This window comes from Salvelinus fontinalis, chromosome 42 (genome assembly GCF_029448725.1).
Source record: "Salvelinus fontinalis isolate EN_2023a chromosome 42, ASM2944872v1, whole genome shotgun sequence".
Taxonomy (NCBI): Eukaryota; Metazoa; Chordata; class Actinopteri; order Salmoniformes; family Salmonidae; genus Salvelinus; species Salvelinus fontinalis.
In genome coordinates, this window is record NC_074706.1 from 18,708,637 (window position 1) to 18,736,344 (window position 27,708).

Consider the following 27,708-nt stretch of genomic DNA (forward strand, 5'->3'; position numbering starts at 1 on the left):
GCTGACTGGTTATTTTTGTATCATTGTAAGGACTTTCCCTTCTCTGTCAAACCAAAACATACTTAATTCTTGAATCAACACGTATGGACATTTTAAAAAATAAACTCCAATGACTCCATATTGTTAGGTACTTGAATCAGTGTTAAAGATGGGCTTGACTGTGGTTAACATTTTATAATATCATGTTTCTGTGTCTACAGCAAAGAGTTTCTTATGCTCTTTTGTACAATTTGTTTGCCGTCTGCAGTCCATGAGGACCTGCTGATATCCTGTGTTGCTATCGGGAGGAGACTGGACCTCTGTAGTGGCTGGTTACAAACCCTGGCCCCAGATCAGGACCCTGGAACAGAAGCCTTCGATCTTCCTTCCTGAGTTGGAACCGGGACCAAACCACAACTGACAGTCTCCACCACACAGAACACAACCAGTGGACAGGTGGACCGAACAACCTCAGACCTTGTGGTCATCAGAGAGACAGAGGCTCCAGTCAGGGATCCAGTCTGCAGCCCAGAACCTTCTCTTCGCAGTCTCAGTGTAGGGATGGAGCAGGGCCTGGGGCTGATAGAAATAGACCCTCCTGTTCCTATGATACAAACACCACAACATCCATGATGAGCAGAGAAGGTCACCCTGGGCTTCAGCTTTTACAGAGAGTGGTGGAAGACCCTCCTGGTGGTAGTCTATCGGGAAGTCTGTCTTCTCCTTACCTCAGGCTTACCCCACCAATGCAGACAGGGTCAGGATGGGCGTTCACCACGAGAGGTACCTAGCCTATAACACAGCACACAGCCCAACAACACCCAAACAATGGCTAGAGGTCAAGGAGGGAGCTCAAAGACTAACCACCTGAGGGTGGCTCCTGCTTTGTACCTCCTCTGGTGTCATCGGGTCACAATTTGGGAGGCTGAGCATTAGGACATATGCCGACAAGCCATACGCCTGCCCCACGTGTGGAAAGCGTTTTACTGAGGCGAACTATGTGAAGAAGCACCAGACCATTCACATCAAGGAGAGGCGCTTGAAGTTCAAACTATGTTACAAGAGCTTCTCCTTCCGGAGTAACCTAACCAGACATAGGAGTGTCCACAATGGCGATGAATTGTAGCAGTGTGGCTTGAGATATATTATAGTTATCATCTGAAGTGTCTTCTGGTAAGAGTTGTTTTGGTTTACTAAATCCCTCAGTTGAGCACATGGGTATTCTCACATGATACAGACTTGTTGTTTGGTGTGCTGGCATAGCATGCTCCCTGAATTTGAGACATCTGTGGCATTGTGTTGTGTGATGATACTTCACATTTTAGTGTCATTTTATTGTCCCCAGTTGTAGGTGCACCATGCCACACCTGTAAGGTGGATGGATTATCTTGGCAAAGAAGAAATGCTCACTGACAGGGATGTAAACACATTTGGCACAAAAGTTCAGGAAAGTAAGCTTTTTTGCACTTGGAACATTTCTCTTATCTTTTACTTCAGCTCATGAAATATGAGACCAACACTTTACATGTTGCGTTTATATTTTTGTTCAGTGTACATTACCTCAGTAGAGTAAATATTCAACTGTCCTTTTTCTAGACTAGGTTTACTCTCTCTAAAAAAAATGGTTTTACACAATTCTGTTTCAAATGACAAGTTAATAATGGGTTAATTACCCTCCTAAACAAGTCGTACACTCTTCCCCAGTTTGTAGAGACCCTTCTAAGATTAGCATAACCCAGTAATTTTATCCGGGTTTCTCATAACTGGGATACAAGCCTTTTCGGGTTATTGTAAACCGGATATGTTGTTTGATATGCGTCAACTCAAAAGCAGAATACTTGAGTATCCCGAATAAAAACGTGATATTGGTGTGCATGTAAATGTGGTCAGTGATTAAAAAAATGTGTTAGATTGTTGGCAGAGGCAATGTGGTGAAAGTAAGGCAGACATTTTTAGATCACAAGGAAATCTGTACTATAATGTAATGGGAACAGAAGGGAGAAGTTATGTTGTGGTGGATGAGATTAGGGGATATGGGATTGAATTCTTATTTGGAATTTCTAGGGAAACATGGTACTGGAATGAGGTTTGTAGGGAATTATTTTATTTTATTAGAAATTCTCTATAGCAGTATAGAGACCCACAGTGGAGGTGTCATAATACCCATAAAACCTAGTGGTTAAACAGGGAAATGTTTCCAATTTTTTTCCCCCATAGGTGATTTTAGAAACACTTAATAAGGGCTGTGTTTCGTGTAGGCTTACCCTGGCGTGACATTTTGATAAAGTTGTAAATCGGACAAGGTGACTATTATCAATACATTCATCTCTTTACTCTCAGATTTAAAAAATTATAATTAGCATCAAAGTAGATAATCATGCAAAACTACAAATCCCTGCAAGCTCCTGCACATCATCTCTAGCTGACACCTTTGCTAACAGATATTGTGTCAGTTTAAAACATGCTCAAGACAGTTCACAGAATTTTCCATTTAAAGAAATGTTGCCAATTTATTCTTTACTACATTTAGCTAACGTTACATAGTTAATCCAGAGATTCTTACCTTCAGCAGTCTCATACAGATATTCATGATATTTGTAGTGCTTTATGATTGGCATATTAGCAGTTAATTAGCATTTCATTTTAGGTGGGTAAATACAGGCAGATATATTGATAAGTCACCTTGTCCTAGAGAGATTTACACGGTTATCAAAATGTCATGCCAAGGTAAGCCTACATGAAACACAGTCCTTATTTTAAATGTTTCTAAAATCCTTTATGGGAAAAAGGAATGGTGGAAAAACAATTGGAACCATTTCCTTGTTTGACTGCAATATTTTATGGGTATGACTTATACTATGGTCCTCTATGGCAGTGGCATGCATTCATGGATGCCAAGGGAAGCCAGGCTTCCCCCAAAAAATGGACAAAAAATATAATATATATGTCTCTCTGTGTTTCATAATTTTCCTTCAATTCGCAAAAGGCTGAATGTATCTCACAGGAGAAATCATCTGAGCGAGCGATACAGCGCCCCTCTGTCTCTATACTTGTGGGCCATCCATCTAATGCTGTTTTGTCCAAACGAGTATGACATTGTTGACGCCCGTAGCATTTAAAAAATATATTTTTTTTATTTTACCAGGTAAGTTGACTGAGAACACGTTCTCATTTGCAGCAACGACCTGGGGAATAGTTACAGGGGAGAGGAGGGGGATGAATGAGCCAATTGTAAACTGGGGATTATTAGGTGACCATGATGGTTTGAGGGCCAGATTGGGAATTCAGCCAGGACACCGGGGTTAACACCCCTACTCTTACGATAAGTGCCATGGGATCTTTAATGACCTCAGAGAGTCAGGACACCTGTTTAACGTCCCATCCGAAAGACGGCACCCTATACAGGACAGTGTCCCCAATCACTGCCCTGGGGCATTGGGATATTTTTTAGACCAGAGGAAAGAGTGCCTCCTACTGGCCCTCCAACACCACTTCCAGCAGCATCTGGTCTCCCATCCAGGGACTGACCAGGACCAACCCTGCTTAGGTTCAGAAGCAAGCCAGCAGTGGTATGCAGGGTGGTATGCTGCTGGAATTAAGGGAAGCCAGCGAATATTTGGCCTCCCTTGACAAAAAATGTGCCACTCAGCGTTGTGCTAAACTGAGCGAGCTCAACTGTGAATGGTCCTGGCGCACCAAAAAAAAGTGTCAAAGGAAGCCAGCTTGGATTTAGGTGTCACTCCTAACAAATCCCATTGAGAGTGGTTTTAGCTAGCTAAAATTGTCCCTTTCCAAAATTAGCCATAGATGGAGCTAGGGATTTGGACTTGTGGTTTTACTTAATTCTCCGTACTGGGCAATGATTATTGCGATTCTGATCCATTGTTGTGACTGGCCTAATTGGATGGAAGTTCCATATGTAGCTAGATGTAGGCCTAAAAGGCTAATGTTAACTAGCTAATGTTGCCCATGAATGGAAGTAAGGCTAGCGAGCAGCATGCTAGCTAGCTAAAATTGTCCCTTTCCAAAATTAGCCATAGATGGAGCTAGGGATTTGGACTTGTGGTTTTACTTAATTCTCCGTACTGGGCAATGATTATTGCGATTCTGATCCATTGTTGTGACTGGCCTAATTGGATGGAAGTTCCATATGTAGCTAGATGTAGGCCTAAAAGGCTAATGTTAACTAGCTAATGTTGCCCATGAATGGAAGTAAGGCTAGCGAGCAGCATTTTAGCCAGGTAGCCTAGAACAACAAACAAAAGTGTGTACTGTATGATAGAGTGATAGAGCGTTTTGTCAACATGAAAGAGAGGAGGCTGGCATTGGCATTTCTCTACAAGTTGGGTGAGTCAACATGTTTTTCTACTTGCACCAATGGCCACACACAGAAGTCAGAACCATGGACAACCACGTCATATTTTGCTTATGTTGATTGTACTAAATAGTTTTTGGTATCTTTTAGTTGTCCCTGTATTAGACTAAGCATATGTGATCTGATGTTGAAGTTGAAATGTTGCTGGAAGAGTGGAGGCAGCTCCTGTTTTCTTTGCGACTTGTGGTAACTCTTTGTGGTTCTAAATCAATAGTTGTTTAGTGGTCCGAAAATGTCAGAAACATTTACTGGCTTGACCATGCTGTAGGTCCTGTAACGGTCTGTTACTGTACATGCAATATGCTTTGTGGATTGCACCGGACAGAGGTTGCCATCTGTTCTTTTGATAAAACAAAAGTATGGTTGAATTCATTCTGCCACTGTCTTATTGTCTCAGCCTTTAGGCATATATCACGGTCGCAAGGCATAGGAATTAACAGGTTACAGAGCAAACAATACAATTACCACAACACAGGTTGTAATAGGGCTTTTTTGGAGGGGGTGGCATAGCTTCCCCAATGATTTTACCTAAGCACTGCTACTGCTCTAAGGCAGGGTTTCCCAAACTTGCACGTTTTGGTTTTTGCCGTCGCGCTACAAAGCTGATTCAAATAACCAACTCATCATCAAGCTTTGATTATTTGAATCAGCTGTGACGTTCTATGGCAAAAAACAACGTGCACCCAAGGGGGACCCCAAGAAGGGGTTTAGGAAACCTGCTCTATGGGGAAGCCGTAAGCGGCCTCACACTCCAGTACAGTAGGTGGCGGTGTGTGTACCTTTCAGAAGTAACGTTAGCAGTAAACGGAAGTAAACCGTGACCAATAATCATTTCCAAGTTCGCGTTTTTGTTGTTGTTTTTCAGACATTTATTAACACCATGGACTCATTTAATTGCACAGCATCGCATACTTGTCCCAGGTAGTCTTTAATTCGCGTTGGTGACCGGACTTGGTTGATAGACGTTATCTAGGTAACGCTAGCTAGCTGCTAACGTTAGCTAACAATGGCTAACTGTATGGTTCTTCACACGCAAATAGCCTCCATCATGGAGGTGTTAGCGAATGCAGCAGTGACAGAGGTCTGTAAACTCGTAGACGACGACTATGCAGTGTTTCGTTTGGAAATAACTCAAAGCCAGAAAGAAAACGGGGCATTACGGAGGAAACTACAGCTACTAGAACTGAAGGTGGCACGGGAGCGCGCAGAGACAACGCAAGATCGCGTCCTCGCCAGTCGTCCCAGTGGTGTCAAGATCCTCAACCTACACAGAGAAATGACAAGAGGTACATTTTGCAGGAGGCCTTGTCGCCCGGTCCCCCCCCTGGCATGTGGCTTTAGATGTATTAAATGCTTAAGGTTAAAGGGGAACTTCACCACTATACATTATTTGGAGTGATTAACCACTCTACCGACATAATTCTGAGTGATGAGGTGTTAAATAAATAATGATGCACTATAGCGGTATTTTAAAATGTTCGTGCCAGATAGTTACACTGATGACGCCATCAGATGATTGAGCGTGCTGTCTGATATAAAAATGAATGGAGTCATGTTTTGTAGCAATTATTGTGGCCCAATTTGTGTTTCGCTAATTGCACGATCACGAATTGATATGGTTGTCCCTGTTCACTAGAGCCATTGCAGGGCTTGACATTCAGGTACTTTTTCTAGTACCGTGTGAAAACTACCGGCCCAAATTAAAAAATGACTGTTCCTAGCCAATATTACAGGAAAGCAGGTTGAACATGCAGAATTTCAATCATGGGTCATTTCATGTTTCATTTGCAGTCTGCACAAGTACCTTATAGCCAACCATACCATTTGGAAAACGCTTCCTGCGGTTACTTTTTATATTGTCATGGCAGATACTCGTAAAAATGAAATAAATCAAACAGCACTGGTTTCCACCTAGGATCCCGCTCTTTTCAATAATTGTTTTTGCCAGAGATTACAATCGGCTGTATGAGGCGTTATGGCTTTGCCACCTACCAGTTGATACATTTTTTTTTTTTTTTTCACCTTTATCTGGCTAGGATAAAGCAAAGCAGTGCGACAAAAACAACAAATAAACGACATAGCTCATTAACAGCTTCTGGAATTAAGCTGGTTTTTAAACAATTATATAGACTACAGAATAGCATTATTACAATATTCATTTTTACCAACAAGTAAGTGATGTGTAAATTTGTCTTGACAAGCAAGCAGCTACATAGTGTAGGCCTACGTAAACCTTTACTTGCTAATAATGGCATCTCTGTGTAGGATGTCTGGCGGAGGACTTTTATTCTGTGTTGGTGAAATACGCGTGCCGATGTACAACCTTGCCTCCGCTGTGAGGAGTCTAGTGTGAGTACCAGGCCATACTTAGGTGGGGTTTACTAGTCCAGTGTTGCCAACTTAGCGACTTTGTCGCTATATTTAGCGAGTATCCAGACCCCTCTAGCGACACATTTTCAAAAAGCGACTAGCGACTTTTTCTGGTGTTATTGGAGACTTTGAGACTGACATGAAAGCACGTATCGTTCTTACTCTTCTCAACGAGCAGCGGGTGCTGCCGTGGGCCCCACCCCCGTCCCAAAGCACTCACAGGCGGCCCAGTACTCGCGCAGCAGTCAGAGCAGGAGATGTTCACCCCTCTACGTCCAGACTGCAAATGAATCGCGCATGCGGGAAGCCGCCGCTGGCTGATCACGCCCTGGCTTACATACAGGGCGGGATGTAAATGTAAAATGTTCTTTCTCTAAAATAAATCACTGCATTTGACACACAGCCTCAGTCACTTACTCACCTTGTCCACTGTGTGTGTGCCTCTCTGTGACATAAGTTAAACATCTAGCTGGCTAGCTCATCATGTCTCAGTCTAAACTGTACACTCAAAAATACAGAAAGGAGTGGGAATCAAACCCTGAATTCAAAGGCTGGTTGAAGCCGTTTATTGGCGATGATACATGGGCATACTGCCTGTATTGTAAGGCTGATTTCTACGCCAAACTTTGATGTAAAAAAACACATGACAACTCAAAAACATACTAGAAAAGCAAAGCCTTATAACAGTTCCATCCACTCTTAAATACAAGTAAAACTAAATGCATGCTCTTCAACCGATCGCTGCCTGCACCTGCCCCCACGTCCAACATCACTACTCTGGACGGTTCTGACTTAGAATATGTGGACAACTACAAATACTTAGGTGTCTGGTTAGACTGTAAACTCTCCTTCCAGACTCACATCAAACATCTCCAATCCAAAATTTAATCTAGAATTTGCTTCCTATTTCGCAACAAAGCATCCTTCACTCATGCTGCCAAAACATACCCTTGTAAAACTGACCATCCTACCGATCCTCGACTTCGGCAATGTCATTTACAAAATAGCCTCTAATACCCTACAACAAATTGGATGCAGTCTATCACAGTGCCATCTGTTTTGTCATACCCACCACTTCGACCTGTACGCTCTCGTTGGCTGGCTCCAGGTCATCTACAAGACCCTGCTAGGTAAAGTCCCCCCTTATCTCAGTTCACTGGTCACCGTAGCAGCACCCACCTGTAGCACGCGCTCCTGCAGGTATCTCTCTGGTCACCCCCAAAACCAATTCTTCCTTTGGCTGCCTCTCCTTTCAGTTCTCTGCTGCCAATGACTGGAACAAACTACAAACATCTCTGGAACTGGAAACACTAATCTCCCTCACTAGCTTTAAGCACCAGCTGTCAGAGCAGCTCACAGATTACTGCACCTGTACATAGCCCATCTATAATTTAGCCCAAATAACTACCTCTCCCCCAACTGTATTTATTTATTTAGCTCCTTTGCACCCCATTATTCCTCTCTATTTTGCATATTCTTCCACTGCAAATCTACCATTCCAGTGTTTTACTTGCTATATTGTATTTACTTCGCCAACATGGCCTTTTTTTGCCTTTACCTCCCTTATCTCACCTCATTTGCTCACATTGTATATAGACTTATTTTTCTACTGTATTATTGACTGTATGTTTGTTTTACTCCATGTGTAACTGTGTTGTTGTATGTGTCCAACTGATTTGCTTTATCTTGGCCAGGTCGCAATTGTAAATGAGAACTTGTTCTCAACTTGCCTACCTGGTTAAATAAAGATGGGGGGGAAAAAAGCTGCCAGTTATGGTTAATTTTTTTACTGCAATAAAGGCTGGGGCCTTGGCATTAGCTATTGCTCAACACTGTTCCATGCTGGCATGTGATCACATTGGCGAAGCATGTAGAGCTGCTTTCTCAGACTCCACTGCTGCTACCCAATTCAAAATGCACAGGACAAAATGCACAGAAATTATTAATGGTGTTCTAGCACCATACTTTCTGGAAAAGTTGGTCGCAGATGTGGGTGACCAGCGTTTCAGCCTCCTCGATGAGTCCACGGATGTAAGTGTTTCTAAGTACCTGGGGGTTGTGATAAGGTACTTTAGTGACACCAAGCAGAAAATTGTATAAAGGAGATGCCAAATCTATAGCCCATGCTGTTGTGGCTTTCCTCGAGAAGTGTTGTCTTAAAAAAGAGAAACTCCTGGGGATAGGGACTGACAATTAGGTGATGACGTCATTTAGCGACTTTTAGGACAGCCAATAGCTACTTTCCTTACTGAGGAGTTGGCAACACTGCACTAGTCTAGACCGAGAGGAAAAGCCTTGACATTCTTGCCTCAGCGTGGAAACCGAATGCTGGTTGACAACTGTGATGCGTCAGATGTCGGGCAAAATTGTAAAGGATTAAATACAAATATACATATTCTGTTTTGGAGTTTGAAAATGTACTGGCCCAAGCAGGCCATATGAAAGCCGGACCAACGGGCAGCCCTGAATGTCGAGCCCTGCACTGGACTTGTCTCAACGATGTTCCTGTCTGCCTGGACATTGCAGGATATCTAGGTTGACTCAATTTCCCTGACTACTGTGTGATAGGTGCCCTACTTCCTTGTCCAATTGTGTTCCCACCCTGAAGGCAGGCTCTTCAGAGCCTCATAGAACAGGCACGGGCAAATCCAGTCCTCGGAGCTGCAGTGGTCACTTTTTCCCCTAGCAAACACAGCTGATTTAAACTAATTGCGTTCTAAACTGAAGATCATGATTAGTTGATTATTGGAGTCAGGTGTGTTAACTAGGGCTGGAGCAAAAGTGTGACACTGATCAGGCCCCAAGGACTGGAGTTACCCATCCCTGTCCTAGATCAACTGACGGTGGCAGCCAAGACCAACTTGGGAAAATTAGTAAGTTGTTTTGTTTTTGCTAGCTAGCAATATAAGCTCTTTTTACACGATGCAGTGTTATTCAGTACAATTTCGTGATCAGTTCGGCCATAACGGGGCTAGCTAGTACCACTACAAGTCAAGATATCCAAGTTTAGCTAGCTTTGTTTACTATATCTAAAATTTACTGTAGTCTAGTGTTATAATTAACTAGCAAACTAGCCTCAGTGCAGGTCACTGAAGAAATGCTTTGCGAAGCGTAAATGTGTAACTTTGGCTTTATGACTCATGAGTAACTATACCCATGTTGGAGCTAGCTAGCTAACATTTTGTATTTGGTTAAGATCCCCATTAGCTGTTGCAAAAGCAGCAGATACTCTCCCTGGGGTCCAAAACATGTCTGAGATGTCTCATTCTACATCTTGCTGCTACACAACGATTGCCCATTCATTTCTAATAGTGTTTTTGTCTTTCTCTCACAAACAATACCGCTTAGATATAAAGAAGTTGATCACTCCAGGACATGTGAAAGATCCCATAACAATCTCCCCTTGTATCAAAGTGACTTAACACCTCACTACACCACACAAATACATCATATGCAAGTATTCCCTTTGTAGAACTGTAGTATTTATAGGCAATTTGTATATTTTTGTTGTACTGTATATATGTCCGACATTGCCATAACTGTTCCTGCATACGACTGTGTAAAGTCACCTCTGTCTCCAGAGCAAATACACTTTGTCTTGAAGACAAGCCATGTCTACTTATTTGCTATATTGAAATCTATTTGCAATATAAAATCCCCCCCCAAAAATGTAATAAAACTTACTCATTGCAGTTTATTTTTATTTGTTTACTATTTTCTACATTGTAGAATAATAGTGAAGACAAGGAAACACATATGGAATCATGTAACCAAAAAAAAGTGTTAAACAATTCAAAGTAGCCACCCTTTGCCTTGACAGCTTTGCATTCTCTCAACCAACTTCATGAGGTAGTCACCTGGAATGCATTTCAATTAACAGGTGTGCCTTAAGTTAATTTGTGGAATTTCTTTCCTTCTTAATGTGTTTGAGACAATGTGTTGTGACAAGGTAGGTGTGGTATACAGAAGATAGCCCTATTTGGTAAAAGACCAAGTCCATATTATGGCAAGAAAATCTCAAATAAGCAAAGAGAAACGACAGTCCATCATTACTTTACGACATGAAGGTCAGTCAATCCGGAAATGTCAGTGTGTAGTCCCAAAAACCATCAAGAACTATGATGAAACTGGCTCTCACGAGGACCGCCACAGGAAAGGAAGACCCAGAGTTAACTCTGCTGCAGAGGATAAGTTCATTAGATTTAACTGCACCTTAGATTGCAGCCCAAATAAATGCTTCAGAGTTCAAGTAACAGACACATCAACATCAACTATTCAGTGCAGACTACGTGAATCAGGCCTTCATGGTCAAATTGCTGCAAAAAAAAACACTACTAAAGGACACCAATAAGAAGAGAGACTTGCTTGGACCAAGAAACACAAGCAATGGATGTTAGACCGGTGGAAATCTGAGATTTTTGGTTCCAACCGCCGTGTGGGGGTGCTTTGCTGGTGACACTGATTTATTTATAATTCAAGGCATACTTAACCAGCATGGCTACCACAGCATTCTGCAACGATACGCCATCTCAGCTGGTTTGCGCTTAGTGGGACTGTCATTTGTTTTTCAACAGGACAATGACCCAACACACCTCCAGACTGAGTAAGGGCTATTTGAGAGTGATGGAGTGCTGCATCAGATGACCTGGCTTCCACAATCACCCGACCTCAACCCAATTGAGATGGTTTGGGATGAGAGTGAAGGAAAAGCAGCCAACAAGTGCTCAGCATATGTGGGAACTCCAAGTCTGTTGGAAAAGCATTCCTCATGAAGCTGGTTGAGAGAATGCCAAGAGTGTGCAAAGCTGTCATCAAGGCAAAGGCTGTCTACTTTGAATAATCTAAAATATATTTTGTTTAACACTTTTTGGGGTTTCTACTAGATTCCATATGTGCTATTTCATAGTTTTGATATCTTTACTATTATTCTACAATGTACAAAATAGTAAAAATAAAGAAAAACCCTTGAATGAGTAGGTGTCCAAACTTGACTGGTACTGTATACATATGTAAAATAGCTAGGAATATCTGTACCACAATGCAGTTGTGAGCATACTGGGCATTTTATATTATACTATAACATAAGTCAAACTGAATATGGATGTTGTTGGTTGAATGTTCTTCAGCTGGTGTACCTCGTCTTGTTATGGGTGTCATGGCAGCTGGTTTAGCGGGCTGTGGCGATGTTGGCAGGGATGTTGGGTTTGTGGATCTATGACTCTGGCTCCTTTTAGACAACCATCTGATGCTTTCTGCGTTCCACAGCCAGGTGGACAAGCCTCTCCCAGAAGTGGTGGGTTCTGGGCTCGTACACTTTCTTTACCACCCACTGCTTTGACCTCTTGCAGAAGATTTGTTTGTACTGCAAGTCTCCTGGAAAGACATGAAGACTGATCATGAGGGTGTGTAAAACACGACTGATCATGAGGGTGTGTAACTGGGGCTGTTGCGGTGACCGTATTACCGCCACACCGGCAGTCATGACCGCAGTAAAATTTGACATGACCGTCGAGTCAGGGTAATCTCCTCTTATGCACTCTGGACATGCATTCGTAGTACTCAACTCGCTAACGACCATCAGGTCGCTAATGGCCTGGTCTCAGGGCTCTATTGTCCCTCTAGCCATCAATGTAAAGGCAATTGAAAATCACCCCTGAACACTTATCAAAACAGTATGTGCTTTTAAAACTCATCTCACTGTGATTGCTCAATTTGAAGAAAGAAGTTCAACAGGTTAAAACATGGTCGTTGTGAGTTGTTTCAAAGCGTTCTCAAATCGTCAATAGCCGCATCATGCAGCCCATATATCTTTAGAATGCCTTAGAAATCAAAGGTTTGTATCATTCCCAACTACAGTTGCCAAATAACTCTAAATCTAGCCTATAGGACCTGTTTCAAATGATTACTTTTACGCTCATCATAGCCACTTCATATGCACTCACTCGCACTCTGGAATTTTATTAATCTAAGTTTAATTATATTCCTCTTACTATAAAATAATGGCACAGGACTTAAGCATATCTTGTCTGCTAAATGAACAAGCCTACAGCCTTAGGTATGGCGCATAGCCAGATAACAGAATGAGTTGGCCTACTGCATGCTTTCTGAAATATATTTTCTTCATATATATCAATGTTTCTTTAGACCTGCCTAAAATAAATAAGGGATTTATTGTGATGGTGTATATTCAATTGATTTTAGACTTTAAAAATGTATATGTTCCAAAGGCCGCATCAACGGCTTGCATGCATGGAGGCCTGGACATGCTAAACATGGTTATCTTAATTAACGGTCAATTACCGGGAGACCGGTAGTCTTCTGCATGACAATAACTGCTGAGAAAAGGCCATGCCTGCCACAGCCCTGTGTAACCATACAAGAAACCATGTTCATCTGTAAACAAAAAAAGGGTACAGTACACTGGTATGTGTTGTAACACTCAATGAGGGACTGATTTAAACCTGGGTTTCACAAAAGTATCGTAGCACTAAGATAATCTTTCGTCCATTTCGTTTCAATGGAATTAAGATCTCGGTGCAATAATGGTTTTGGGAAACCCAGCCCAAGTAGGTGCGATTTAATGATCAGGTAGAACATAAAACTAGCAGGCCCCAGACCTCGTAGGGTAAGAGTTGATTCCCAAAAGCTTAAGGTTAAGTTCATTGTTTGAACCTTTGTAGGAGCGTTAAATCTGAGCTTTCCCCCCAAAACCATCGTTAGTAAAGTTGAACTTAAACGCTTGTTATTTACCGACTGCCTCAGACCACTCCTAGAACACCAAACTGCATCGTTAATGTCCCCCCCCCCCCACACTTCTGCGACACTTTATACACAGAAGATAACATAGAATCAAGCTGTTTACAAATCACATTTTACAGATAGCAGCCGGGTAATTACATTGATTTGCTTTGGAATGTCTAGCCAGCTTATTATGAAAGCGAGCTAGCTAGATTTGCTTAGATAAACACATGTAGTTCGCTTGCTAGTTAGCTAAATCAAATATTTTATTTGTCACATGTGGCCGAATACAACAAGTGTATACTTTACCGTGAAAGATAATTCAAATCCATGTTTTATTGGTCACATACACATATTTAGATGTTATTGCAGTTGGAGCGAAACGCTTGTGTTCCTGTCTCCAAGAGTGCATTAGTATCGGACAATTAACAATACGCATCTAAAAGTAAAAGACTGGAATTAACAAATATAAAAATATTAGGATGAGCAATGTGGGAGTGGCATAGACTAAAATACAGTATATACTGTAATGACCCTGGGTTTATAAGCGCGGAAATCGACTCTGCCGCCGCTCGAGCATGCTTTTGCAGCGCAGTCGATAGCGTGCCGGACCTCGGGCTAGAAGGTCGAGGGTTCGAGACCTGCTCCCTGCTGTTTCATTACAATATAAATGAAATGAGTAAAGCAGTATGTAAACAGTTAAGGTAATTGAGGTGATATGTATATGAATGTAGGGTTAACGTTAGCTAAGTTACCTCAGCTTGACTTTTTTGCTGCGCTGATCGGATGCCTTTCTTTGAAGTGGAAAAATCGATGGAATAGCATCACTTTTCGATGTTCGATGACCTATTGTAACTATGTGCTTGGAGTCAGGAAGCAGGTGCAGAAGGGGAGTTTAATAAACATGGCAGATAAACAAAACAGGAGAAGCGTATTGAACGTGAACAAACCCACTACTGCCTGAGGCTACAGAGGACTAAATAAAGGGAGAGTAATCAAGGTTATGAAGAAGTCCAGGTGTGCGTAATGATGGGGAGCAGATGCGTGTGATGATAGGGGTGACACCTGGCAACCTCATTAGTTGAGACTTCAGGTCTGTTTCGAAATCCCCTGGCTGAAAGTGCTGGCATTTGGATATTTCTCAAGGAGAGTATTCACATCAACTGGATCCACCTCTACCGGGACGGTACTACGTCTTGAAATCGCTATGAATTCTGGATATTGTGGTTCGCTTACAACCAAGAAATGTGGATGGCCCGTTTCTACCGGTGAAATGCAGAAACGCATCTATTTGCGTGTAGTGAGAAAATTCTCGATTTTTATGAAAAATGCTATGTTAATAACATATTCATGGACATATACAGTGAAATAGAGCAGCGGTGAAATTTCCCTTTAGCCAAAATTTGGTCTTGGTCAATTTTTGTGAAGTATGCAATAAATTCCCCTGATTACTTATCTATCTTGCACAAAGACACTATCATATTCTAACCAGATTCTTGATTTACTGCATTACCTATTATTTACTCATTTGAAACAATATAATGCATGGAACATAATATCGATCTATAAATAGTACTGTATATCAAGAAGTAATCCGAAAGGTTACCTTACATCCTTGCCAATTTTACACAGTGTCAATAGGGTAAAATATACCATTCAGCATTGACAGTAGCTAACCTAACCACTTATTTGCCCCCAATCACTCTCCCAGGTGAAATACATCTCACTGGAGGCCACAGGAGCTTTGTGAAGCCAGCGGGACACAATACATGGAGAGATGACCAACCAATCACTGTTGATGAGGGGAGTGGAACCTCAACCCAGCACGTTATCGTGATAGAGGTCAGTGTAATAGTGTTACATTAAATTACAGTTACTTCAAATGTGGCCTGTTTATTTCAGAAAGGCTCCCCTGAGCTATTCACTTGCTTACATGTACATCCTCATTTGAGCTTGTGAGACATTTATCTAATTTAACTAATATTGTACCCGTAATAACCTCCTCTCTTCTTGTGTCAGTCTGCAGAGGCTGTAGGTCTTAGGGTCAAGCAGGAGAGGTCTGAAGGAGAGGAGGACCCAAGACACAGTAGAGACATCCAGACTGGAGCGCCCCCTGTAGCTACGGAGGACACCACAGCCGCCCCAGTACAGCCCAGGACCCGACGCAGCATCACGGAGGTCAGTGGAACGCTGAACGCCATCAAGTCAGAGACAGACACCAAGACTTTAACTGTAACACAAAGGCTTTTACACACAGGATCTGACCATAGGTCACACCCAGAGAGACTGGGGCTGGGGAGACTGGGCTGTCTTCCTGCTCCCGGCTCAGAGTATTTACTTTACGGTAACCCGAGCCCGAGGACGTTTCATTCCCATCGGGATGCGTTAGAGACGGGCAATGATCCGTCTTGTTCTTCTACTACAGAGATGGACCCTGACAACATGCCCTTGGGTTTAGAGACACAGACTGATCTGTCTAGAGAGGTCTGGAACCAGTACAGTAGTAGTGTATACTCCGAAAGGTGCTTAGATAAGAAAGGGGAGGGTTTGGTCGAAGATAAAGTGACTGTGAAAGTGGAGGGCGACATTTCTCCCACATGGAATGTAGATAGTCACCTAGGATACAGACTCTCACACGGCAGCGATTTCTTAGATTACAGGGAAAGCTTAGAGACTAATCCAAATAACACGACCCACTCCCCTTTACACCCACTCAAGGATTACAACCCAGTGTCCACTTCAATGGGGCCTTCCGATTCACACGGGTGTATCCTTTTCGATCAGGTATTGAACTCAGATGACAGGGCTAGAGCACAGGCTCGGGTAGGGGGAGCAACATCAGGCAATAGTAAAGAGAAACGGTTCCTCTGCATGTTCTGTAACAAAGGCTTCAGCTGCCCCCAGAAGGTGGAGATCCACCAGAGGGTACACACAGGGGAGAAACCCTTCAGCTGTACCCAGTGTCACATTGGCTTTGCCCAGGCTGGTGACCTGAAGAGGCACCATAGAGTCCACACAGGGGAGAAACCCTACAACTGCCCCCAGTGTGAGAAGAGGTTTTCCCGCCAGCACCATCTGAAGATGCACCTGAAGGTCCACACGGGAGAGAGGCCGTTCGCATGTGCGCACTGTGGGAAGAGGTTCTCAGAGAAGAGCTACCTCAGAATACACCAAAAGAAAAAACATTCCACTCTATAACATAAAGTAACCATTCCACTCGATGGCGTCTGACATTTAGGTCAAACCCTACTTTAACCCTTACACTTGTGGGAATTGGCCTATATGAATGGAGCTCAATTGAAATGTTTCTTACAGAAGAAATAGGGAAAGCATATGCATAACCATGGTAGCAATCAAAGGGGAACTGTTTGGAGATTATGTGAAAATTATTAGACTAAAAGTGAGGACACAACAGTTCACCTGACACAAGACTGAATCAAAACATTACACTGTTGATTTTATGCACATTTTACATTTACTCTACTTTGCAGCATATGTTTAAAACAAAATCAGAAAATACACTGGATACTTTCAGTAACATAATAAGAATATTCCTGGAAAATGTAGGGTAGGTGCAACATAAGACAAAAAAAATACAAGGGTTTGAGTGAGGTCTATTTGTTGTTTCCAAGTGGCAACACACCTCTCCAAAGTGTACACAGTTCCTGGAGCAAGCACACTTTGTTTGGAACACAACCCTGCATCCCAGTCTTTACACAATTACTGTTGCAATCCAAAAACAGTCCTTTTTAAAAAGCACAATCTGGGTCAGGTGTTCATCATTTGAAACCTTGTTCTAATGCCAACATGAATTATAAACGCTAAATTATAAAACATGTCTAACACAGTGTTAGGCTTTCACAAGGCAATTCAGAGAAGCAGATCTTCATTTTCATGCACATGGAATAGAGTTATAAGTAAATTCAAATGCGTGGTCTGCGGCAAATCTTCACAATACAACAAACAGGCTCATTCTGTTCAGGACAACACAGGGTATAACGCCATGTCATCTTGTAACTAGGGCTGTTGCAGTGACCATATTACTGCCACACCAGCAGTCATGAGTGATGACTGCAGTAAAATTCCACTTGTCATGGTAATCTCACTTTATGCACTCTGGACATGCTTTGGTAGTACCCAACTTGCTAACAACCATGTCCTAATGGCTCTATTGTCCCTCTAACCACTCTGATATCACATCAAACAAATATCATCAAAAGAGAATGCCTATAGTACTTTTAAAACTCACATCACTGTGATAATCACATTTGAAGAAAGAAGTTCAACAGCAGGTTGAAACAGTGTGAAACATGGTTGTTATGGATGTTGTTTCAAATCCTAACACAACGAAATGGACAGCACTTTCTAAGGTGTTGATTAATTGAAAACACCCATACACATAAGAGTTTATGCATAGGCGTATGAGCCTAAACCCGAAAGAAAAAAAACGGAATTATGATTGTGCCTTTTATACATACAGTACATAGCCTACCGCATATTACGCATGGCAGAAAAACATCAAACAAAACTGATTTAAGATGTCTTTGGTACATAATTAGCCTATACTCCAAAACGAAACAAATTCGAGTAATCGCCTCGGAGTGGCCTGTATTATACTGGATAGATTGGTTACTTTATGCTACGCTCCATGAGTCGGGGAGAGAATGTATAGCGATGCTAGGCGATGCTGTTGGTTCATTGATTGTTTGTGCAGTGCGGCTTACAAGGTAGCCTACAATTAGTGAATTTGTATTTGATTTTGAATAGCCTAGTTATAGGGCATTTTTAATATGTTAATAATTAATTGGGTCACACATTACCTTTAGCTATACATCTCTCACCCTCCTGCGTTTCCATCTCCTCCTCGCTCTCATTTATTCCTTTCTCGAGCGCGCAGACGGGCTGTCAACAGTTTAGTGAAATATGTTTCACTATCGATGTTCCCGAACATATTTCAATTGGTTTCCCAAATTAAGCACTGGGTAGCTGCAGGAACAAGGTTGGTGGCCTCCATTCGCTATTCGAGTGCCTACAGATTAAATTATTTATTTTTCGGCCACTGTTGATAATGGGCCATTCTAAATCGACATTTTACATATTAGTAAAGACGAGATTAATTTGAGAATAGTCTGATGGGTGAAAATATGATCACTTGAGAGAACAGCTGTGCAGCCTGAGGCAAGGAACAAGCTTTTTTTCTTTCTACTTTCTCAAATCATCAATATCCTGTTGTCACACCATGCAGCCCATATATGTTTTGCTTTCTAAGGCATTCTAAGGTTTGTATCATTCAAATCTAAAGTTGCCAAATAACAAAAAAACTAGCATATAGGACCTGTTTCAATTGACAACTTTTTTTACGCTCAACATAGCCACTTCATATGCGCAGTAATTGGAAAAATATTACTTAGATTTTATTCAGCTAAGTTCAATTATATTCTTCTTACTGTAAAATTTAAAAAAAATGGCACAAGACTTAAGCATATATTGTCAGCTAGACTTAACAAGCCTACAGCCTATGGCATGGAGCATAGCCAGATAACATAGGTCTACAGTACGCCAACTCGTACTCTGTTCTTCTGAAATACATTTTCTTCATATCATAATGTTTATTTAGACCTGACTAAAATAAATTATGGATTTATTGTGATGGTGTATATTAAATTAATTTATTATACTTTTTTTATGTAGATGTTCCAAAGGCCCGCATCGGCAGCTTGTATGGGCGGAGGCCTGGACATGCTAAACGTGTTTATGTTAATTAACGGTCAATTACCGTGAGACCTGCAGCCTTTTGCATGACAATAACCGTCTGACAAAATTTTATGACCACAGCCCTTTTATTTTTCAGCATTTCCCTCAATTTACGTTCCCCTCACTCAGACAATATTAACATTTGCAAAAGTAGCCCAATTAGCAGCATGGAGGGAGGGGGGCATCTTCTTGTAGTGTGGTGCTCTAGTTCAGAACGTCTGTCAGTCAAAACCCATTCATTGCTGAGACCCTGAGCTCCGACGTTATGTATAGCATGTTACTGTACAGCCACTTCGTTCCAATTTAAGTGCTTATCAGTGTCAGAATCTTCCATTTTCAACCCGGTAGGAGTGTAAAGGGTTAAAAAAAACATTTTCATTGTCAACAGAAAAGCTCCACAGATGCATTTGGAATAAGGAGAGTAACATTTTTCATTATTACATATTCCTGAGTATAATATTGCATCCAGACATTGTTATATACACGGAGTATACCAAACATTACCAATACCTTCCTAATATTGATTTCCCCTGCACTCAGAACAGCCTCAATTCATCGAGGCTGGCCCATGTTGACTCCAATGCTTCCCACAGTTGTGTCAAGTTGGCTGGATGTACTTTGGGTGGTGGACCATTCTTGATACACACGGGAAACTGTTGAGCATGAAAAACCCAGCAACGTTGCAGTTCTTGACATAAACCGGTGTGTCAAATATTTTGTCTTGCCCATTCACCCTCTGAATGACACACACACATCTCAATTGTCTCAATACTCCTTTAACCCGTCTCCTCCCCTTCATCTACACTGACTGAAATGGATTTAACAAGTGACTTCAATAAGAGATCCTAGCTTTATCTGGTCAGTCTAAGTAATGGAAAGAGTTCTTTAATGTTTTGTACACTCAGTGTGTAAGGCATATATAAGCCTAAAAAGTCTGTTACATATTGTGTGTAGGCTATAATGATGTTCACAAATGCCTATTTCATTACTTCTACTTAATTTTTTTCTCCCCAATACACTTTTTTAATGAGAAAATGAATGTAGTTTATCAAGTTCATGCAGAATGATGTGTATGTGTGGTTTTCATATGGTGTATTTAAAACTTGTTTATGTATAATAAACACAAAAATGGGACTTTTCATTCTAAGACTTTCATTGAGACTCTTTAGTAAACAGTTGTGGCCAAAAGTTGAGTGACACAAATATTAATTTTGTCTGCTGCCTCAGTTTGTATGATGGCAATTTGCCTATACTCCAGAATGTTATGAAGAGTGATCAGATGAATTGCAATTAATTGCAACATCCCTCTTTGCCATGGAAATGAACTGAATCCCCCCAAAACATTTCCACTGCATTTCAGCCCTGCCACAAAGGACCAGCTGACATCATGTCAGTGATTCTCTCGTTAACACAGGTGTGAGTGTTGACGAGGACAAGGCTGGAGATCACGCTGTCATGCTGATTGAGTTCGAATAACAGACTGGAAGGTTCAAAAGGAGGGTGGTGCTTGGAATCATTGTTCTTCCTCTGTCAACCATGGTTATCTGCAAAGAAACACATGCCGTCAACATTGCTTTGCACAAAAACGGCTTCGAAGGGGCAAGGATATTGCTGCCAGTAATATTGCACCAGAATCAACCATTTATCGGATCATCAAGAACTTCAAGGAGAGCGGTTCAATTGTTGTGAAGAAGGCTTCAGGGCGCCCAAGAAAGTCCAGCAAGAGCCAGAACCGTCTCCTAAAGTTGATTCAGCTGCGGGATCGGGGCACCACCAGTACAGAGCTTGCTCAGGAATGGCAGCAGGCAGGTGTGAGTGCATCTGCACGCACAGTGAGGCGAAGACTTTTGGAGGATGGCCTGGTATCAAGAAGGGCAGCAAAGAAGCCACTTCTCTCTAGGAAAAACATCAGGGACAGATTGATATTCTGCAAAAGGTACAGGAATTGGACTGCTGAGGACTGGGGTAAAGTAATTTTCTCTGATGAATCCCCTTTCCGATTGTTTGGGGCATCCGGAAAAAAGCTTGTCCGGAGAAGACAAGGTGAGCGCTACCATCAGTCCTGTGTCATGCCAACAGTAAAGCATCCTGAGACCATTCATGTGTGGGGTTACTTCTCAGCCAAGGGAGTGGGCTCACTCACAATTTTGCCTAAGAACACAGCCATGAATAAAGAATGATACCAACACATCCTCCGAGAGCAACTTCTCCCAACCATCCAGGAACAGTTTGGTGATGAACAATGCTTTTTCCAGCATGATGGAGCACCTTGCTATAAGGAAAAAGTGATAACTAAGTGGCTCGGGGAACAAAACATCGATATTTTGGGTCCATGGCCAGGAAACTCCCCAGATCTTAATCCCATTGAGAACTTGTGGTCAATCCTCAAGAGGCGGGTGGACAAACAAAACCCCACAAATTCTGACAAACTCCAAGCATTGATTATGCAAAAATAGGCTGCCACCAATCAGGATGTGGCCCAGAAGTTAATTGACAGCATGCTAGGGTGGATTGCAGAGGTCTTGAAAAAGAAGGGTCAACACTACAAATATTGATTCTTTGCATCAACTTCATGTAATTGTCAATAAAAGCCTTTGACACTTATGAAATGCTTGTAATTATACTTCAGTATTACATAGTATCATCTGACAAAAATATCTAAAGACTCTGAAGCAGCAAACTTTGTGGAAATTAATATTTGTGTCATTCTCAAAACTTTTGGCCACGACTGTACATCACATCTGATCTCACCCTATTCTGCATACACCTGATTATGCTTTATACACTTACTAAATATACCTACACTAACAAACACCTACTGTACACCTCAAAATAGTTTAGTCAGGTTTGTCTAATGATGACTTATCATAGCTAACTTACTCTTCACCAACAACATATGTCTACAATGATAATCATGCAATTTAAAATCAAAAGGTCCAGACAAAACAGGACAGATAAAGAGTTAGGGGTTTGGGTTTATTTTATTTTATTTTTTACAGGGACAGTGCACATTAATCAACGTTTCAGTAAAAGTGCCGATTTTATCCAGCTGGCTAATTTTCAACCGCAGTCCCTGGGCAGGTTATTAAAAACAATTAAACTATAGACAATCATTGAGCAGTGAGCACACGCAGAGCAACATAGGACAAGCAAGACATAGCATACAGACAGAGCAACATAGGACAAGCAAGACATAGCATACAGACAGAGCAACATAGGACAAGCAAGACGTAGCATACAGACAGAGCAACATAAAACAAAAAGCAGCAAGACAAAATTCATAAAAGCAACAAAGTGTTTCCACACCTCATAAGCTACAGACAACATGGAAAGCTGCAATACACAGCTAGAGATTATGTTCACAAATCTGATTGACCTTTAGCCATGTCTTCATGCCTTTTGTGAAAGTGTGATATGTGGTGCAGTTATGTGTGTCTGATGGCAGTGTATTCCAGAGATGGGAAGCTCTCACAGAGAAAGCAGATTTACTAAAGGTGCTTTTCCTTAAGGGAACTATACAGTCACCTCTCATGGCAGACCTTGTGGATCTGCTGCCATATGTTTGGGTTTTCTGTTTAACAAAAATACTGAGTGGAGGGGGAGCCAGGCCATTTAGGATCTTGAATACAAGACATGCGTCGGTGTATTGCACAAGATTTTCCCAACTCAGGAGCTCATGCTTTCTGAAGATGTAACAGTGATGATGGCTATTGGGCTTCCTATCAAGCACTTTGAGAGCCTGTTTGTAGACAGACTGAATAGGTTTTAATGTTGTACAGCAAGCTTGGGCCCAACTAGTCAAGGGGTTGGGTAGAGGATACGAACCTGGTTTAGGGTAAGGGTTTAGGTTAGGCGAACACAGGGGAACTAGGAAGGCACAAAAGGTGATGGGGTGACAGAGTCAATCATGGACGCTAGGCTATATGATAGGTTTAACAACAATGAAGCTATTCTGGAACTACAGTATAGGACTCGAACGGATGGGTAAACACTCCATGTTGAAAGTGTTTTTATTATCTGTGTGTGTACGTACCTGAGGGAGTGTACGTCTGTGTAATCTGTATCACCTGTCTCTTCCAGGAGGAGGAGGGTCCAGAGGTGCTGCTGGTGAAGGAGGAGAGGTGTGAGGAGGGTCTGGGGAACCCAGAGGGGACCATGATGGAGGACAACCAGACTACATCTCCTGAACCCACAGAGGAACCAGCTGAGCAGAACAGGTTCACACACAGTCTCACTGAGGTGAGCCTTTGAATTATCAAACCATTAGAGTGTCAAGTAATCAAATCAACTAACATGTTTGCATTGTACTCATAGCAATCCCTCATTGCCCAATCAGAAGATGCTCCATAGCAGGGTGTTCATATCAGATGTCTTGATCCAACATCCTCTCATTCTGTATCTCTTACAGGAAGTAGACATGGAGGATGGGAAGCCTGATCTGCTGCTGGTCAAAGAAGAGACAATAGAAGCCGAACCAGAGAGCATTGATCTGCTGAGTGGACTAAAGATGGGGGAGCAAGGTAAGATAGAAATACATATAGCCTACATACAGTAATAGATCTTCAATGGGAATAGTGATGCACCTGGCTTCTATTTTCATCCATAAAATTAAATCAATAAAACTTCTTTAAATACCAAAAAACTAAATAGTTACTTCACCAGGTAATTGACTCAAAACTAAATGTGTAGAGTTTCCTCTGACATGTTTGTAAAGTCTATTTTGTAACCCCTTCCTGCAGGTGGTTGGCTGGAGGCTAACAGAGGAGACTGGGCAGCCATCTTGGATTCCCAGACAGGTGCATCCAAGGGCTCAGGGGATGACATCACTGAGCAGGCCAGGACCAGAGGCGACATAGCGGAGGTCAGTGGATGGGACAGCGTCCTCAACTCTGGGCTGGGGTACAACACTGTTAACCACAACCAGAAACAGACAGTTGAACACAAAACCACATCTGAACTTAGTCTCCATGACAACAGACTGGCTGAGACCTGGGCGAGGCGTAGACTTGGTCTCCGGGGACGGGGAGGTGTCAGTTTGTGGCGGAAGAGAATAGAAACGGACTCGGCTAGCGATGCTCCATCCTGCTCCTATAGTTGTGATTCAGAGAGACTGATGGGGCCTCAGGTTAACCCCCTAACAGGTGCTGCCTTCAGCCTGCCTTCTATAGGATCTATCAACTGGAACATGGACCCTGTGACAACACAGACACTCCCTGGCCTTCGTCCTCCTCACACTCTCCTAATGTTAAACCACACCTCAGACAACACAAGTACCTCAACACTAAATGGCTACACAAGCCCTTTGACCAATGACAGTAGTAGAGATGGAATCAGTAAAGGTGGCTGCGCCAAAGAGAAGAGCTTCCCGTGTTCGTTCTGTGAGAAAGCCTTCAATTTCCCCAAACAGGTGGAGATCCACCAGAGGATTCACACGGGGGAGAAACCATTCCTCTGCCACCTATGCCGGGTCAGTTTCTCACACTCGTCCAGCCTGAAGAGGCACCAGAGGGTCCACACCGGGGTGAAACCCTTCAGCTGTACCCAGTGTCACATGCGCTTCGCCCAGGCTGGTGACCTGAAAAGGCACCAGAGGGTCCACACAGGGGAGAAACCATACAGCTGTACTCAGTGTGAGAAGAGGTTCTCCCACCAGCACAAGCTGAAGATGCACCTGAAGATCCACACGGGAGAGAGGCCATTCACCTGTACGCACTGCGGGAAGAGGTTCTCAGAGAAGAGCTACCTCAGGATACACCAGCAGAAAAACCATTCCACTCTATAAAATAGAAAGTAACCTTTTCACTCGTTAGATGTTTAGATCAAGCACTGCATTAAACACAAGATTAATTTTCATTGTCAACAGAAAATAGCCACAGATGCATTTGGAATAACAAGATTAGCAGATTTCAGTGTTAAATATTCCATGGTAGAATATTGCATCCAGACATTGTGTGATATATAATCCTACAAAGTCTGCTACATATTGTTTGTACTGTGTAGGATATATGATGTTCACAAATGCCTATTTCATTACTTCCATTCAACTATTAAATGTTTTTCCCAAGACACTTTTTAATGAGAAAATGAATAAAGTATATCAAGTACATGCCGATTTAATTGATACGTGTATATGTGGTTTTCATATGGTGTATTTAAAACGAGTTTGTTTAATAAACACGAAATGTGACTTTTCATTCTAAGACTTTCATTGAGACTATTTAGTACACATCCCATCTGATCTCATCCTATTCTGCATACACATAACAGCACTTTAAAACCAATATACACTTAAATATACCCACACACTAGCAAACACCGACTGTACACGTCAAAATAGTTTAGTCAGGTTTGTCTGACTTGATTTATCATAGCTGACTTATTTTTACCCACAACATATTTATGTAGTGGGGATGGGTAAACACTCCATGTCACTCCGTGTCTGTACCCAAGGGAGTGTACAATGAGTATACCAAACATTAGGAACACCTTCCTAATATTGAGTTGTACCCCCTTTTGCCCTCAGAACAGCCTCAATTCGTCTGGTCATGGACTCTACACGGTGTTGAAAACGTTCCACAGGGATGTTGACTCCAACGCTTCCCACAGTTGTGTCAAGTTGGCTGGATGCACATTGGGGGGTGGACCATTCTTGATACACATGGGAAACTGTTGAGCATGAAAAACTCAGCAGCGTTGCAGTTCTTGAGATAAACCGGCGTGCCTGGCACCTACTACCCTACCCCGTTCATAGGCACATTCACCCTCTGAATGGCACACATGCACAATCCATGTCTCAATTGTCTCAAGGCTTAAAAATATTTTTTTTACCTGTCTCCTCCCCTTCATCTACACTGATTGAAGTGGATTTAACAAGTGACATCAATAAGGGATCGTAGCTTTCACCTGGATTCACCTAGTCAGTCTGCCATGGAAAGAGCAGGGATTCTTAATATTTTGTAAACTCAGTTGATGTCTGTATCACCTGTCTCTTCCAGGAAGAGGAGGATCCAGAGGTGCTTCTGGTGAAGGAGGAGGGGTATGAGGAGGGTCTGGGAAACCCTGAGGGGAGAACCAGACTACACCTCCTGAACCCACAGAGGAACCAGCTGAACAGCACAGGACCACACAGAGTCTCACTGAGGTGAGCCCACTGTGAACTACTGTCTGTATGGTATTAGGTCAGGGTCTGTATCCACAAACCCTCTCAGAGAAGGAGTGCTGATCTAGGATCATTATACGGTTATTTGTAAAGATCTTAGATCAACACTCCTAGTCTTAGACGCTTAGTGGATATGGGCCCTGGTCGTGACAAATTTTGTGTTAAGTGTAGAACCATGCCTTAGAATTGCTAAACCATCAAAGGCATAGTTCAAGATTCTGGCAATGGATCCCTTTATCCACTTCCCCAGAGTCAGGTGGATACCATTTTTACGTCTCTACATCCAGTATGCAGAAAGTTAGAGGTAATTTCGTGAGTCAATGCTAACTATACCATATTTTGTTACATTACAGCCTTATTCTAAAATGGATTCAATCAAAAAAAATCTCATCAATCTACACACAATACTCCATAATGACAAAGCAAAAACAGTTTTTTAGATATTTTTACCTTATTTACATAAGTATTTAGACCTTTGCTAGGAGTCTCGAAATGGATCTCAGGTGCATCCTGTTTCCATTGATCATCCTTGAGATGTTTCTATAACTTGATTGGAGTCCACCTGTGGTAAATTCATTGATTGGACATGATTTGGAAAGGCACACACCTGTCTATACAAGGTCCCACATTTGACAGTGCATGTCAGAGCAAAGACCAGGCAATGAGGTTGAAGGAATTGTCCATAGAGCTCCGAGACAGGATTTTGTTGAGGCACAGATCTGGGCAAGGGTACCAAAACATTTCTGCAGCATTGAAGGTCCTCAAGAACACAGTGGCCTCCATCATTCTTAAATGGAATAAGACTCTTCCTAGAGCTGGCCGCCCCGCCAAACTGAACAATTGGGCCTTGGTCAGGGAGGTGACGAAGAACCCGATGGTCACTCTTACAGAGCTCCAAAGTTCCTCTGTTTAGAAGGGAGAACCTTCCAGAAGGACAACCATCTCTACAGCACTCCACCAAACAGGTCTTTATGGTAGAGTGGCCAGACGGAAGCTACTCCTCAGTAAAAGGCACGACAGCATGCTTAGAGTTTGCCAAAAGGCCCCTAAAGGACTCTCCGACCATGAGAAACAAGATTCTCTGGTCTGATGAAACCAAGATTGAACTCTTTGGCCTGAACTTACAGCCTTATTCTAAAATAACCGCCATAAAATAAGTCATTTTTTGGGGTGTGGAACGAACAGCTGACTTTAGACGGAAATAGGAATTTTGAATCTGACTTCTCTGTGGCCGTGTATGGAAATTGTCTTTCTGAGCCGGGTGTCAGTTAAACTACAATACCAAAGCAATTCATATCTTGCAATAAACTACTTTAACCTCAAGAGAAGAATA

The 27,708-nt window shown here is 42.2% G+C and overlaps 1 protein-coding gene across 2 annotated transcripts in view; it reads left to right on the top strand.

Annotated features, from left to right (window-relative positions):
* Positions 1–5,160: 5,160 nt before the first annotated feature.
* Positions 5,161–27,708, top strand: part of LOC129841382 (uncharacterized) — a 28,733-nt gene continuing 6,185 nt past the window's right edge. Inside the window, exons 1-7 of one of the 2 annotated variants that reach the window (XM_055909631.1) lie at positions 5,161–5,640; positions 15,174–15,304; positions 15,482–15,640; positions 23,297–23,455; positions 23,625–23,736; positions 23,956–24,077; positions 26,212–26,357. In XM_055909631.1, the coding sequence (XP_055765606.1) occupies positions 5,361–5,640; positions 15,174–15,304; positions 15,482–15,640; positions 23,297–23,455; positions 23,625–23,736; positions 23,956–24,077; positions 26,212–26,357 (1,109 nt within the window). In that variant the 5' untranslated portion in view covers positions 5,161–5,360. Of the gene's footprint in view, positions 5,641–15,173; positions 15,305–15,481; positions 15,641–23,296; positions 23,456–23,624; positions 23,737–23,955; positions 25,411–26,211; positions 26,358–27,708 lie in introns of those variants that run through there. The other variant, XM_055909632.1, reaches the window with a different exon arrangement.